At 34.0% G+C, this 15,171-nt stretch overlaps 1 protein-coding gene across 1 annotated transcript in view; it reads right to left on the bottom strand.

Annotated features, from left to right (window-relative positions):
• LOC150107444 (uncharacterized) overlaps window positions 1-15,171 on the bottom strand; it is a 526,289-nt gene that overhangs the window by 305,054 nt on the left and 206,064 nt on the right. The window contains exon 5 of the mRNA XM_090392100.1: window positions 2,301-2,395. Within this exon, the coding sequence (XP_090248226.1) occupies window positions 2,301-2,395 (95 nt within the window). The remainder of the gene's footprint in view (window positions 1-2,300; window positions 2,396-15,171) is intronic.

The following is a 15,171-nucleotide window of genomic DNA, read 5'->3' as shown; positions in this document are numbered from 1 at the left end:
AATGCCTACTCATCATTCGTTACATCATCTTTGATGGTCAAACTGCAACCTTTGAACTTTCGTTCGCATGGTGATACATGACTTTATACATGGCATATTTTAACATTGATGTTTTTGACAAATTAAGATTCCATCTATTTTAGACAAATAACCGTAAACATAGTACAATTTAATATTTATTTCCTACTTCAATTTCATTTTAATTTAAGATTCAACCTCTTCTTTTATATTTTAATTCCTTTTTTAAGCAAAGTTAATATCTGCATCTTCACATATTATGTCTGTTTTGCCAAGAGTACAAGTGTGCTTTTGCTTGATATTGTTTACTTGTTAAATCTTGAATGGAGCGGTTCTATTCTTGATAGAGCCATCATTCAAGATCTAACAATGGCATTGCTGTTTATTTGTTTAGGAGTAATACATTCCTTAAACAGAATGCTTAGACTATGAGATAAACCAAATTTTTATTTAGGGAAAAATTCAGAAAGTGTGGTATGCTAAAATAAGGCATGCAGTTTAAGGTAGGAGTATGATACAGTAGTGAATAGTTCACTTTATGATAGTTATATGAAGCATCATATAATGAACTTATTAGAGAAGGGCAAAATCTTATTGCAGAAAATCAAAATTTTATATGCTTATACAAAATAGATTTCATAACAACATTAAAGGAATTAGTGATGGATTTCTAATTCCTTATAGCACTATATAGTAGTGATGAACTGTTGCTAGCAACATAATTAAGAATAATGGATAAATGATAATTAGAATTTCAAAAACTTATTTTGGGATATAATAAAAATATTAAAGAATGACACTATTTAACCCTTAATGCAAGACTAAGGAAAAATGAGCAATCCTGAAGGTCATCATGCATAATTTAATGTTTAAATTTATTCTAAGGATTATATTTAATAAGTTCGACCAGATGAATAATTATGTTATCAAATAAACATGATGTTATGAAAAGCTAAAGGAAAAGTATAACTTGAAAAATCAGCTAATAAGTATGAAAGATGTAATATGATAAATCAGTATTAGCTAAATTGTAAATCAGAGATGCAAAGCAAAAATGAATTGCAGCTGGCTGGGAATGCCAAAATAAACTAATCCACTTATGCCTAGATTCAAATAGTAAGTATAACAAAAACAAATTATGCATAATCAACTCCTCTGGGTTAATTTTGAATGGCTCATTCAAAATTTAAACAGAGGAGAATGATTTTTAATACATAAAATAACAAAAAACATTATGCCTTGATTTATTTATTACTGTTACATACTTTGAGAATAACAACACCTACAAAAGGACAATTAAATAATAATTTTGAATTCTAGTATTAATCCTAACTAATTCATGATAAAATATTAAAAAAAAAAAAAACCTAGAAAATTATCTGAAATTATATGGAATTTTTAGGATGGTGGATTTGAAATCAGCATCTCAAAATACATTAAAATTACACCTAAATTAATTTCAGTTACAAAATTATAATATATTGACCAATGTAATTATGAAAAGACTATCAACTGCCTATAACTTTTTTTTTTTATATAAATTTTTAAACTTTCTTTCATACAATACTGAATAAACATTTTAAGATGTCTCGATAAAAAATGGTTAATTGAATTTATGAGTAATGACCCTTAGCTCATTTGGAATTTTATTTGTTTTGAAATGTAATTCTCACAATATTCAAATGAGATTCTTATAATTTTGCATAAGCATTAACAATAACTCATTTTTAACTTTCAATGTTCTAAAAAGCATTTGGATGGATATTAATTCAGATTCGTGTTTTTTAATTTTAGTGGGGGAAAAACATTCTTTCTCTAAGCGTTTTCTATATAATATGCATCTAACAAAAGCTCTCAGTAGAGTGAATATAGCCATCAAAACCTATCAAATGAGAGAATGATAATGGAAATGAAGTAATGTTTATTTATTTTTTTATTTTAAAAATAAAAAATTAATCTCTTTCAAAAAGATGTTTCTATAATGGAAAAACATTTTCTATATATCTGGGTAAAATATTTTTCTTGATTTTGTCATGTATTATGGCTATGCTATTCATATAAGAGGAAAATAAGGTACCTATTTTCCAAAAATAAAATTTCCAAGATCTAGAATTTAAGTGAAGATCTGTATATTCAGAAATATGAGTGATCATATTTTTAAGCTCTTTAATTTAATTTAATTAATTATAAAATGCTTCTTAAAGAGAATTTCTGTAAATTAAAAAAAAATGGTATAAAGTATGTAGAATATGGTAAGTTTTACCATGTCCAAAACACTGTACCTCAAGCAACAATGGTCCCAACACATCATTTGCTAGAATAGTAGGCTTGCTGGAAGAGACTTCACTTTTCTGCAGATCATCACCTGGTCCACACTCTGCTGCTGAATGTTATATACATATAAATAAATATGGCTTAACTAAATGTCTAAACTTAATGAATAGATTTAATTTATGGGTAGTTGTTGAAAATGTAACAATGTAATGGCAACAAGCTGGAAATGTAATGGCAGAAAATCACATAACTAATGCTCTTCCTTTAAACTAATTATCAATATAATAAGAACATACTCAAAATTTAGTGATACACTTAATGAACAAATGCACACCATGCTAAGGAATTCACTTACCTCTATTGCAACAATGGCAGCTATTTAAAGTAAAAATATATTTTCTTCAAGACTCACTTATGGAAGAGTGAAAAGTTTATGCAATTTTATATGGAACTGTAAGAAATAAGGACTTAAAAGTCACTAGAGCTTGAAATAACAATTAACAAGATGATACACCAGTGATGACAAATATGAAATAATAGCTAAGACAAAAAACTGTGCTAAGATCACAAAAATCCAGGAGGCAAGCAGCATAAAAATCTGTGCAATAGCTATTAAAAAAGTTTTCCTTTTTGCATGGTTTTATGGATGACTTTCATTATGCAAGTCTTTAGATCAGTTTTAGCAATTACATATCCATCTCTGAGTAAAGTATAGTCGAGAAATCTGCATTATACTGAGGTGTATTTTTTTAAAGGGAATTACAGTGTAGACTACTTACTATATTAACTAAAATAAATTTAATTCATATTTCCAATATTTTGGAAAAGTAAAATTGCCATCATCAGGAATAAAAAACATAAGATACATGCACACAGACACTACACTAAGTAATGAAGATGAAGCATGTTAACTGAGAGTAGGCCTAAAGTTCTAAACAGTGTCTTCTAGTGGACTAAATTGGGTGTCCTTGGCTGTTGGGCTGGAGTGCAGAGAATGAGAGCGTTCTAAATTTGGGCTAGTTTTATGCAACCAAATTTGTTGAGATTAGGATAGTTTCACAGGCAAAAGTAGATTCAAGGAAACGTCTTTCATATTTATATTAGCTGTAATGGAGTAGAGTGGCTTTTTTTCCAGTGTATTCTTTAGTGAAAGTTTAAAGTCAGCAAATCCTGAATGACTGTAGTGATGGAAATGGATACAGTCATTATGTTCAGCAATTCTGATGCTGGTTGTCCTGCCTGTTTGGCCATAGTAGGATACTTCACAACTGCAAGGGACCTGGTAGATTTAAAGACTGTGGTTGGTCTTTAGTGAAGCAGATAAGTGATGCTAATTTTTTATATGGTCTATATGTGGTTGAAAGGTTGTATATTTTTTTGAAGATTTTTGGATCTGGAGGGGAGGGTAATATTTTTTTGTATATGATAGGAATTGAAGCTACTGGCTAAGAGGGTTTGTGAAGATGATCAAGTTCATTAGAGAGGGCATTATTATCTGAACTAATTAATTTAGCTCTATTAAGCGCCTCTGTAGCGCAATTGGAAGAAAACGATGGTACATTGCGCCCTTCAATTGGAATAGGCCTAAGTTCGATTCTCGTCGCAACGGGAGGAATCTTTATCTGGACGATTTTCAATCGAAGATGACTTAGCCGATCTCATATGGAGGTAGCAGGGTTTTTTCTCCCGGAAACTCGGGTTTTTCATTCCGCATACAGACAAATCGGCCCTTCAGAACACACGCAATTTACAGACAGAATACTAGTTGTAGTGGTGGTGGAGGTGGGCGGTAGATGGCATTGATGGAGATGATTCGTAGTAGAGGTTTGGCGTAGTGGTTGAGACAGTTGTATCAGTTGAGGCAATTGTAGGTGTCCTCGCGCAATGAGTCTTCGGACTCCTTGGAGGTGTCAGGAATAATAATAATATTATGTAAAGTTTTAATAATGGCATGGCAATTTAAATTTGCCAAAATATGGAAATATTAAATTTATTTTAATTGTACATGTTTTTGGTCATAAAGTGTTACAAAATAAAGACTTATTGTTACATAGACCATATATTTATAACGTACTTAAGTTCTTACAAATTGCCTACCGGTTTCGCTAGTAACTGACTAGCTTTCTCAAGGCCTGCATAGTACAAAAAAAGGTAAATGCAAAAAAGGTTTAAAAATACAAAGAACCATTAGTATCTGTTAGGTAGCTAGGGTGACACGTTCGCGTGACATAACTACTCAGCATCATGAACACGCGTTACATGCAAACGCGTAATATGATTATTCGCGTACTGTAGCTCTGTTGAACTGAGGGAGTTAATTAGATTTTTCCAGGTATCGTTCAGAATGGCCCCTTGATTTCTGTTTAGGTTACTTCCCGTACGTAGTACAACTGCCGCTTCTTTAAATACTTGATGTCTGTAATCCTTGTCTACGTAGGGCATGGAACTGTTATTCCAGTTTATAGTGTGGTTCGAAGTTGAAAAGTGATGTGCCAATCCTGAGGTGATCGTTCTGTTGTGATTAACATCGCCTACATGTTCTTTCTGTCTTATTTCCAGGCTTCTCGAAGTCTGTCCAATGTAGGAAAGACCGCACGTGCATGGAATATTATACACACCTGGATATTTATAAAATGGCACACTGTCTTTAGGAGATCTTAGGACCTGTCTTATGCTATTTGTTGGTTTAAATACAACCCTGATGTTATGTGTCTTTAACAATCTTGCAATTTTTGTGGAAGTTGAACCTATAAAGGGGATGACTGCTGTTGTCCTACTTAAAAAAATTCTCAACACTTTGTGGACAAACTAAAAAAACATAAAAATTACACAAACAGACATAATGGCCAGCCTAGATGTAGTGTCCTTGTTCACGAATGTACCAGTAGAAGAAGTAATGAACATTATCAAAGATCTCTTTCCTGCAGATATCAAAGATGTTCAAGCATTGCCTACAATCAAATTTTTTCAAAGTTAACAACAAGATATACAAACAATTAGAAGGCCTAGCCATGGGCAGACCTCTGTCGCCACCATGTGCAGACCTTTTCATGGAGAAATTTGAAGATGAAATATTCACCAGCATTACTCCTAAACCTTCTATATGGTGGAGATATGTGGATGACATCTTCATCATATGGAAAGACAACTTAGAAAGCCTACATATGTTTGTTAACAGAATCAATGCACTCCACAATAAAATAAAATTTACTCTAGAAGTAGAAAATAACGAACAGCTACACTTCTTGGACTTACTAGTAAAAAGACAAGGAAACAGTATCAAACTGTCGATTTACAAAAAACCAACGGACACTGGAAGATATCTACATTACTCTTCTAACCATCATAGGTCACAGAAACACAGCATCATCCACATGCTAAGAAATCGAGCTAGAAAATTTATCTCCGATGAGGAAGAAGTTCAAACAGAACTGTCTCAAATGGCTACAACTCTATCACAAAATGGTTATCCTAGACACATCATCAACAAATTTCTATACAAAGATAACCAACAAGAAAGAACAGTCGCCCAGCAAATTTCAACAGCAGTCATCCCCTTTATAGGTTCAACTTCCACAAAAATTGCAAGATTGTTAAAGACACATAACATCAGGGTTGTATTTAAACCAACAAATAGCATAAGACAGGTCCTAAGATTTCCTAAAGACAGTGTGCCATTTTATAAATATCCAGGTGTGTATAATATTCCATGCACGTGTGGTCTTTCCTACATTGGACAGACTTCGAGAAGCCTGGAAATAAGACAGAAAGAACATGTAGGCTATGTTAATCACAACAGAATGATCACCTGAGGATTGGCACATCACTTTTCGACTTCGAACCACACTATAGACTGGAATAACAGCTCCATGCCCTACGTAGACGAGGATTACAGACATCGAATATTTAAAGAAGTGGCAGTTGTACTACGTACGGGAAGTAACCTAAACAGAAATCAAGGGCCATTCTGAACGATACCTGGAAAAATCTAATTAACTCCCTCAGTTCAACAGAGCTACAGTACGCGAATAATCATATTACGTGCTTGCATGTAACGCATGTTCATGATGCTGAGTAGTTATGTCATGCGAACGTGTCACCCTAGCTACCTAACAGATACTAACAGTTCTTTGTATTTTTAAACCTTTTTTGCATTTACCTTTTTTTGTATTATGCAAGCCTTGAGAAAGCTAGTCAGTTACTAGCGAAACCAGTAGGCAATTTGTAAGGACTTAAGTACATTATAAATATATAGTCTATGTAACAATAAGTCTTTATTTTGTAAATTTATTTTAGTTATTATAGTAGTCTATGTTGTAATTTCCTTAAAAAAAAAAAATACAGCTATGAACTGTATTATATTGAATAACTAGAATCAGCACCTCCAGAAATACAACTTAAATCTACTAGCCACAAAAAAGATTTACTCATCCACAGTATCAGTCTAATTTATATAAATTAGATTGATATTGATATAGGTGGTTTTAAAAAACTGAAGGTTAAACAGATAATAAAATAAAATTAACACATACTTTAATGCTTGCTACACCTCACTCATAATAATACAGAAATCTCTTTTCCTTTAGATGGATTTAAAATATGTGCCTAACACTTACAATTCCTTTACAGAAAGACTTCTCATGTCCTACAATATCTCCCTCTTCTTGGTTACAAAATACCAGTTATGTACCAATGTATCTGAAATAAAGTCCTGCAGAGAAGGTCCATTCATATGTATCACCAGTAAATCATCAGAGTAGAGAGTAACTTTTTCATATATTTGCTAACTATCAACAATTTTCCTCTAAATTAATTTGTCAGGACTCCAATACTGTCAGATCTTATATTTTATTAAGGCTTAACAAAACAGATGTTTAATACCATATTGGCAATAAACACTTGTTCTGCTTACCTTTCCTCTCTCGTTCTGTTCAAGTGACCACACCACCTGAGATTTGAGAAGTGACCACATCATGCATGAATGCTAACAATATCATGTTCCTTCCTAATAGCCTTGTTTTTAATTATTTCTGCCATTGATGCTATAAGTTCACTCATATAATCTTCCTCAGAACTCTCATATCTGTGGTTTTCAGCCTTCAATCAGCTTTATTTATTAACCCAGCTCTCAGATCCATAAGCCCAAATTGGTTTGAACATTGTATACAGTTAATATAGCGTTTTGACTACTTTCTCTCATTCCATATAAATTTATTCGTCGACTTTCTACTATACCAACTTTGCTAATTGTCATTTATTCCATATTTAATTTGCCATCTTCACTAAAAATTTAATTTCTTCTCATTAATCTGCCTTGATAATATCCCAGATCAGATGATGTAAATGTATCAAATATTGATACATTTAAATCAAATTTTATGAGTCTCCATGGCTCAGTTAGTATAGATCAGGGGTTGGCGAACCGGGGTAAAAATGAAATTCTTGGGGGGTAATGAGGACTCAATAGACATAAATAAAATTATATAAAAAGCGCGTTCCTTGTTACGACAGAAATTTTTTTTCTGGTAACACTGCATCTGGCCAATGTAATATACGTGTTTAAGAGACGTCATGCCATGTTGAACTCCAAACAATTTGGTTGCTAAGGCATTGTAAAGTGGCTAAACAGAAATTATTTGTCAGTTGTCTATTACCTGCCTTAACCTTATTTTTTGACACGTGTTTTTGCTTTGTTTAAGTCGATTTAAGTAGTTATTTAATTTATTTCAATAGTTCTATTTTAAGTGTAAGATTTTCATTTATTAATCATATTTTAGTTTTATGTTAGTTCGATAATTTGATTAATATATTTTCTCCTTGCTCGATTAATTTTCGATTGTCAATAAAATAATTAAATACTGCCTTCATCTTGAGGACATGTCTTAGTGCCACGTTTACCAATTAAATTATTGTAAATTTAAATGAACTTTAAAAAACTTAAATTCAATCACTGTCTTTTTTTTACCCTTCAGATGACATCAACTAGAAAAAGAATATACCAGGAAGAGTTCCTCAATTATGGGTTTACACAAATAGAAGACAAAGGAATAATGAAACCACAGTGTGTTGTCTGTTTGAAAGTACTGACTGCAGAATCTTTCAAAAAGAGTCAATTGAAGAAACACTTGGATAATTTGCACCCACATCTGTCTTCCAAACTGCGGGAATACTTTGTAAATTTGGAAATGTCTGTCAAAAGACAAAGACTGGACAGCAACTTGAGAGGTACATTCGATCAACGTTCAGCATCAAAGGCTAGCTTTGAAATGGCCTAATGGTTGATTGTCCAAAACAAGAAACCATATACTATTGGTGAGGAATTGGTTAAACCAGCAGCTTTGAAAATGGCAGAGATTATGTGTGGTCAGAAAGAAGCCATGAAACTAAATTCAGTGCTCTTGTCTGCAAAAGTTGTAAAAGAAAGAATTTCTATTTTAGCAGAAAATGTGAGGGAACAAGTTATTTCTTCAACTAAAAGAGAGTAAATGCTTTGCTATTCAGCTTGATGAGACTACAGATGTCAGTAGTAATTCGCAGCTGATGGTGTATGTTAGCTACAAAGGTTTACATGCAACTGAAGAGGAATTGTTGTTTTGTTCTCCTCTCGAGTTGCGATCGCGTGGAATTGATGTCTTCAATAAAGTTAATGAATACTTTAATAACGTTAATTTAAAGTGGGAAGACTGCATTGCTGTGACTGTTGATGGAGTTCCAGCTATGTTGGGTCATGTAAGTGGTTTTTCAACTTTGGCGAGAGAGAATAATCCAAAAATTGAAGTTAACCATTGTATGATCCATTGCCAGGCACTGCTTGTGAAACAATTGGAACCTGCACTGGAAGCCATCATGCATAATGTTATCAAGGTTGTCAAAGGGTATGCACTAAACACACGACTATTTCGTGAATTATGTAAAGATGGTGAGGCTGAATATACAGACCTACTTTATCATACAGAAGTGAGGTGGCTCTCACATGGAAATGTTCTGAACCAAGTGTGGGCTCTCAAAACTGAACTTGAAATTTTTATGGTTGATCAAAAGCATGTTCTCGCAGATAAGTTTACAAATTCCTAGTGGGTTGCACATCTCACATATTTAGTTGATATTTTTGAGTATGAAAATGCATTGAACAAAGAATTGCAAGGAAAAAATATCAATATAATTTCAGCCCGAGAAAAGATTTCAGCATTTGGATCAAAGCTTTTATAATGGAGACAGAAAGCAGAACAAAACAAGATAGCTGCCTTTTCAACGTTAGCTTTGTTTTTGGAAGATTGTGAAAATATTACTTTTGACGACATCAAGGATACAGTTATAAGGCATCTTAATAAACTCAAAGAGTGGTTCGCTGATTACTTTCCAGATCTTGATTCACATACTGTCAGTTGGGTTGTAGATCCCTTTAAATGTGAAATTGCTGATGTACCAGAAGAGCCTCAAGGGTTGGCAGAGGCACTTCTTGAACTTTGATCCAATAATGAAGCACGTATTGAATTTGAAAACAAAGCAGATCTGTCATATTTTTGGATGTCAATAGCTGCAAAGACTTTCAAAATTGCACATGAGGAGGCAGTTAAAAAGTTGTTGCCTTTTACAAAAACCTACCTTTGCGAACAAGGATTTTCCACTCTAATGAACATGAAAACAAAGCAGAGAAATCGATTGGACCCCAGAGACAGTATCTAAATTGCTCTGACATCAAAATGCCCCAATTTTGATGTTATTGTATCAAAAATGAAACAACATCATTTCTCCAAAACCTGAAGTGAAAAAGTTTTCAAAGAAATTCTTTTGTTTCATAATGAGGATATTAATTTATTTTATCGCATTTATTTTATACTTTTTATATTTATAATTGTATTCTCCATATAAATAGATTCAATAAACCTTTTGAATTTAAATAATCTATGATTTTCTCCCTTTCAAATCAAGGGAGTAACATTGCCGTAAATAAATATATTTTAGGGTAATAGGTAAAAAAGTTCCCCGACCCCAGGTATAGATGAAACCCTTTGGTCAGAAAGACCTGGGATCAATTCCCATCCATGACATGAGGAACTTTACCTGGTCTCTTTCGACTAAAGGTGAGTTAGCCAGTCTCATACAGAGGTAGAAGGTTTTTTTCACCCCTCATAACAGGCAAACTGATTCATGAACACACACACATGAACCTACAGTCATAAAATACATACTTTATCCCTCATTAGGAGAGCTCAATCCATTCTAAATGGAAGAGGAGGAGAGGGAGGAACCCCATATGAAATAAATAAAATCAAATTTTATTCATCAAATACATTATTCTTTCATCTATTAGTGAATAAGAGAAATCAACTCATTCCAGGACACTGAGGATACTGTCCACATGGTATTTTCTTTGACCAAATACCTGATTTGCCTTCTGAAAAAAATCAGTAACCATGGCATTAATAAGGTTAAAAAATCTAAGAGAAAATGGATTCTTATTGCAAAGGAGCGTGTCTTCATTTTCTTTAACTAGCCTTTTGATGTTGCAGCATCATCTCCTTTTCCAATGCCCATTTCCTCCATTATACCAATGCAGAGTAGTTATCAACTACTGTGTTCCCATTCTAGTAAACACTACCTTACTGAACAGATCCTTGAACTTGAGGATTATGTGAGAGAGAGAGAGAGAGAGAGAGAGAATATCAATAGATATTTTCAACTAATTTTTGTTTAATGATATCAAAAATCAACTGACACAAATTCTTTAGAATTCATCTTTCTTTGGAAGGAAGCAGGTTTTATGATGATTTCTGGCCAAATGTATATCGCATTTTTTGTGAAAACTGAATGCCTCATGAAATCTAAGAGTCTCCACTCTGAGAAGTTCTTGAAAACCTTGTAGTAATCTAGAGTTACTGTCAGCAGTTCAGGATATTTTTTTACATATATTACAAAATGCATCTTCATAGCACAATCACTTGAATGTTTGAATCATTTATCTCGGAAAGCATGTCTTACTTGATTGTTTTTACTCAATGGCACAACGGAACTCTTTAATCAAGTGTTTTTAAAGTTTCTGGTCCCTCACATTTGTCTTCAGATTTCTGCTGTTTCACAAAACTAAAAAAGTGTTTGCTGTTCATAATAAAGGATGAATTTAATAAATTATCAACTATTATTATTAATACCAACTGTGGATCAAAATACTCATCACAGGAGGTATACATCATAACACAAAAGCTCATCAAACTGTGTTGTAAATTCATCAAAAATGTCTTCATTCACCCACTCTAAGGCAACACACTCACTTGCCAACCACTCTCCATGCAAAGAACCTGCTGCTCACTCCCTTGTTCATATCCTTCTTGTTTCCATGAATGGCCACTTGTGCTATTCCCCCACCCTTCTCATTCTAAGAAAAATTTTTCCACATTAACCTAGTAATAATCCTTTACTAACTTAAAAATCCCAATCACATCCTCTCTCCTCCTCCTCCTCGTATTCATGAAGATTTGTAAACTGCATTCTCTCAGTCTATCCTCATACCCCACAGTCCAAAGATCAGTGACCACCTTAGTCACTGATCTTTGGACTCTGCCATAACCTCTTTATTCCTACAAGGTTAAGGTCCTCTGCATCATTTCTATAATCTGATGGGATGGTTTCACAATTGTGCAATATGATCCCAGAACTTCAGGTTCTTTTCCATCCCCACATCTTATTTCCTCAACCTCCTTCGAAATTTCTCTACAAGTGTATACTTCACATTCCATCATTGCCTACCAAATTTAATTTCAGAACCTCACACTTTGCAACATTAAACTCACAGTTCCATTCACTTGTCCATCCATACTCTAATCAAGTCTGCCTACAGGACCACAACATTGCAATGACTCCTCATTGTTCTTCCCAATTTTGCATCATCTGCAAACAGTTACAAATTTCCAGTTAAACCCATCCCAGTACATTATGGAGAAGATATAAAACATTATATATTATATATTTAGTATTTTACAGAAAGTAGAATCTTAGATTAGATAAAGGGCCATCAATTGTCATTTGGATACTGAACACACTATGTTACTCAGGTGACCCAGTTATCTACTAGTATTTATTATTATTATTACACGACCTGATGGGTCTTTGAACTCCAGGGAGTTCAAAGACTCATCAGGAGAGGGCACCTACTCTACAAGTCTCTGTCTCCACTACTTACAATGAACCACAACTACACCATTGCCGTCTACCGCCCACCACCACTAATGACATCTCCAGGGAGTTCAAAGACTCATTAGGGGAAGGGCAACTCTACAACTCTGTCTCCACTACTTACAACGAACCACAACTATACCATCGCCATCTACTACCCACTACCACTAGTATTTTCACAGACAATCACAAACATCCATGTCCACAGCAGGATTCGAACCCACAGCCATTTGGTTGGAGAGCGGATAGGCTAACCACTCAGCCAACCAGGCTGGCAAATTTACATAACAATATAGTTATTTTGTATATAAAGATTTTCCTCCTCACTATAATTCTGAATACAAATGAATCTAAGACATGTATCTAGTAATAATAAGTGAGCACCAAGTAAAAAAAAGCAGAAAAAAAATTCTGTTGACTGCAGTGAAATTAGAAACAATGAAAAGAATTTTGAATATGGTGAAAAATCCTACATATGCATAACCAAGAATTTAGTTCTTGCAGATAAACAAAGTGAAAGAATAATTTATTATATATGTAATTTTTAACTTTTTAGATAATTCAAGCTTTTGATGATTTCTTCTTCTTATTTTTATGAATAAACATTACTAATAAACATAACAAAATGAGTTATCAAACCCTGTGAAAATCAGGACTCATAATGGGGGAGGGAGGGTGGGAGAGAAGAGAGACCCACTGTCATATAAACACAGCTCATTACACTTGCTTTAAACTTGTTCATTTTCAGGCAATGCATTCCACTATGCAAAAACTCTGCTCCACTTTGCTGATCACATCCTCCTTATAAAAGGTCTGGATCTTTTTCCAATATATCCTCATCTATTTGAAAACCAGACAACCAAATCTGTGCAGCAAGGCCTTATACAAGAAAACATTAACTTCCTTAGTTCTAAATGTCACTATCATCCACATCAATCTGTTCTGATGTCCTCAAAATTTAGCAGTTCCCTAAATTTTGATACTGGTCTACCATCAATCCCTAGATCCCCTTATCTCCTCTACCGTGTGCATGACATCCCCCCCCCCACACACACCAACTGTATTTATCTTATCCTTGTTTTCCAAATTCAAAACATTATACTCTGCAACAATACTAAACTTGTAAACATCACTTACTTGCCACTCACATGATGATGATATTCAGCGGTTATCATCCCCACTGCTTCTCTCATTTCAGGAGGGTTGGAGCTATTTCTTCCATGCTGACCCAGTTCATCATTTTTTCTTGTGTGTGTGTGTGAAGGATAATCACAAACATCTATGCTCCAAGACAGGATTTGAGCAAACTCACACAGTCTATTAAAATCTTAAAAAAGAAACAACATCTGCTCTACTCCTCATCCTCAATTCTCTCCAACTTTGCATAACCTACAAAAAACAGTATATGCCCGCAAATTTCTCCCAATATCTTTAACACATACAAGTTCCTCATATATACATAAACAACCTTCTGCTCTCACTGACCTTAAATCCTGTTTCATTTTTGTTGATGTTAGCATACTCCACTCATCCCACTCCTACAATGAAATGTGTAGTGCTCAAACATCTCAAGCTTAAAGATATCTATAATAAGTACCATAAACATTGATTTTTGCACCATCTTGTGATGGGATGATAACAACCTAGTCACCTTCAATGCTTCCAAAACAGTTCTGTCTTTTTTCTTACAAAAAAAAAAAAAAAAAAATCTTAGTTCTTCTCCCCTTACCTTTTGACAATATGAATGTAAAAGTGAAGATTAGATCTTAGTAACGTTCTCTTCTCAAACTTACTCCTAATCTTTTCTAGAACAATCACATCACTTCTATAGCATCCTCAATCTTCAGAAAACTTGGCATCATCAAACTCAAGACATTACTTTTCATCTATCCAGTTACTCTGTACAAATCCCACACCCGCCCCATATCACTCCCACACATGAGAGGTCACAAGGCCTATAGTAAAGTTATTTGTTGATATTCTTTTGAAAAGCTGGTGTTTTGTACTTCTTGGGAAATACTTCACGAGGAAAGCTGTTACACAAACCGAGGTAGATGGAATAAAAGACAACTAGGTGCAACTTGTTTGGTGAATCTGAAAGTAAACTGTAAAAGGATGTTGGACTGATGCTTGTGTTCCTATAGATTTAGCAGAATTGTTTTTTGTTTTTTTTTTGGTGGTGGGGGGGGGGGGGAGGTCATAAATGGATGCTAGTTCTACTGAACAGTGACCATGAAAATATCTGTAGATGTGTGAGAGAGAGAGAAAAAAAAAAAACAACGTGGAAACTCGCCATCTGTGAGACAGAGACTGAAGAAAGTTTGTAAGAGCAGGATAATCAATCAACCAAACTGCTCTCTTCTGGACTGCAAAAAGAATTTTTAGAGGACTTCTTGGGTGCACCACCCCAAATGTGAGAGCAGTATTTCAAGATGGACAGATTTGAGATTTGTACAGACGAAGCAACTGGGCAGGCAGAGAAGCAAAGTCCTGAGCAAAAAAGTATGCCAGGTTTTCTAAAAACTGAATATACCATAAAAGTGATGTGATTATGAGATTCAGTAAGAAGAAATATCTGGTTTTGACTGTTAAGTTGAACATTATAAAAAGGAAGTGGAGAAAAACTTTTTTTGGGGGGGGGGAGGGAGAACAGACAAAGCTGTGTTTTGGAAGCATTGGAGGTAACTAGATTTTTATTGCCCCATT

This window comes from Typopeltis vanoorti, chromosome 4 (assembly GCF_054136105.1).
Source record: "Typopeltis vanoorti isolate ZY-2024b chromosome 4, IOZ_Tvanoo_1.0, whole genome shotgun sequence".
Lineage (NCBI taxonomy): Eukaryota > Metazoa > Arthropoda > Arachnida > Uropygi > Thelyphonidae > Typopeltis > Typopeltis vanoorti.
Note: the sequence above shows the minus strand (reverse complement) of the source record. Positions and strands in the feature narration are given on the sequence as shown.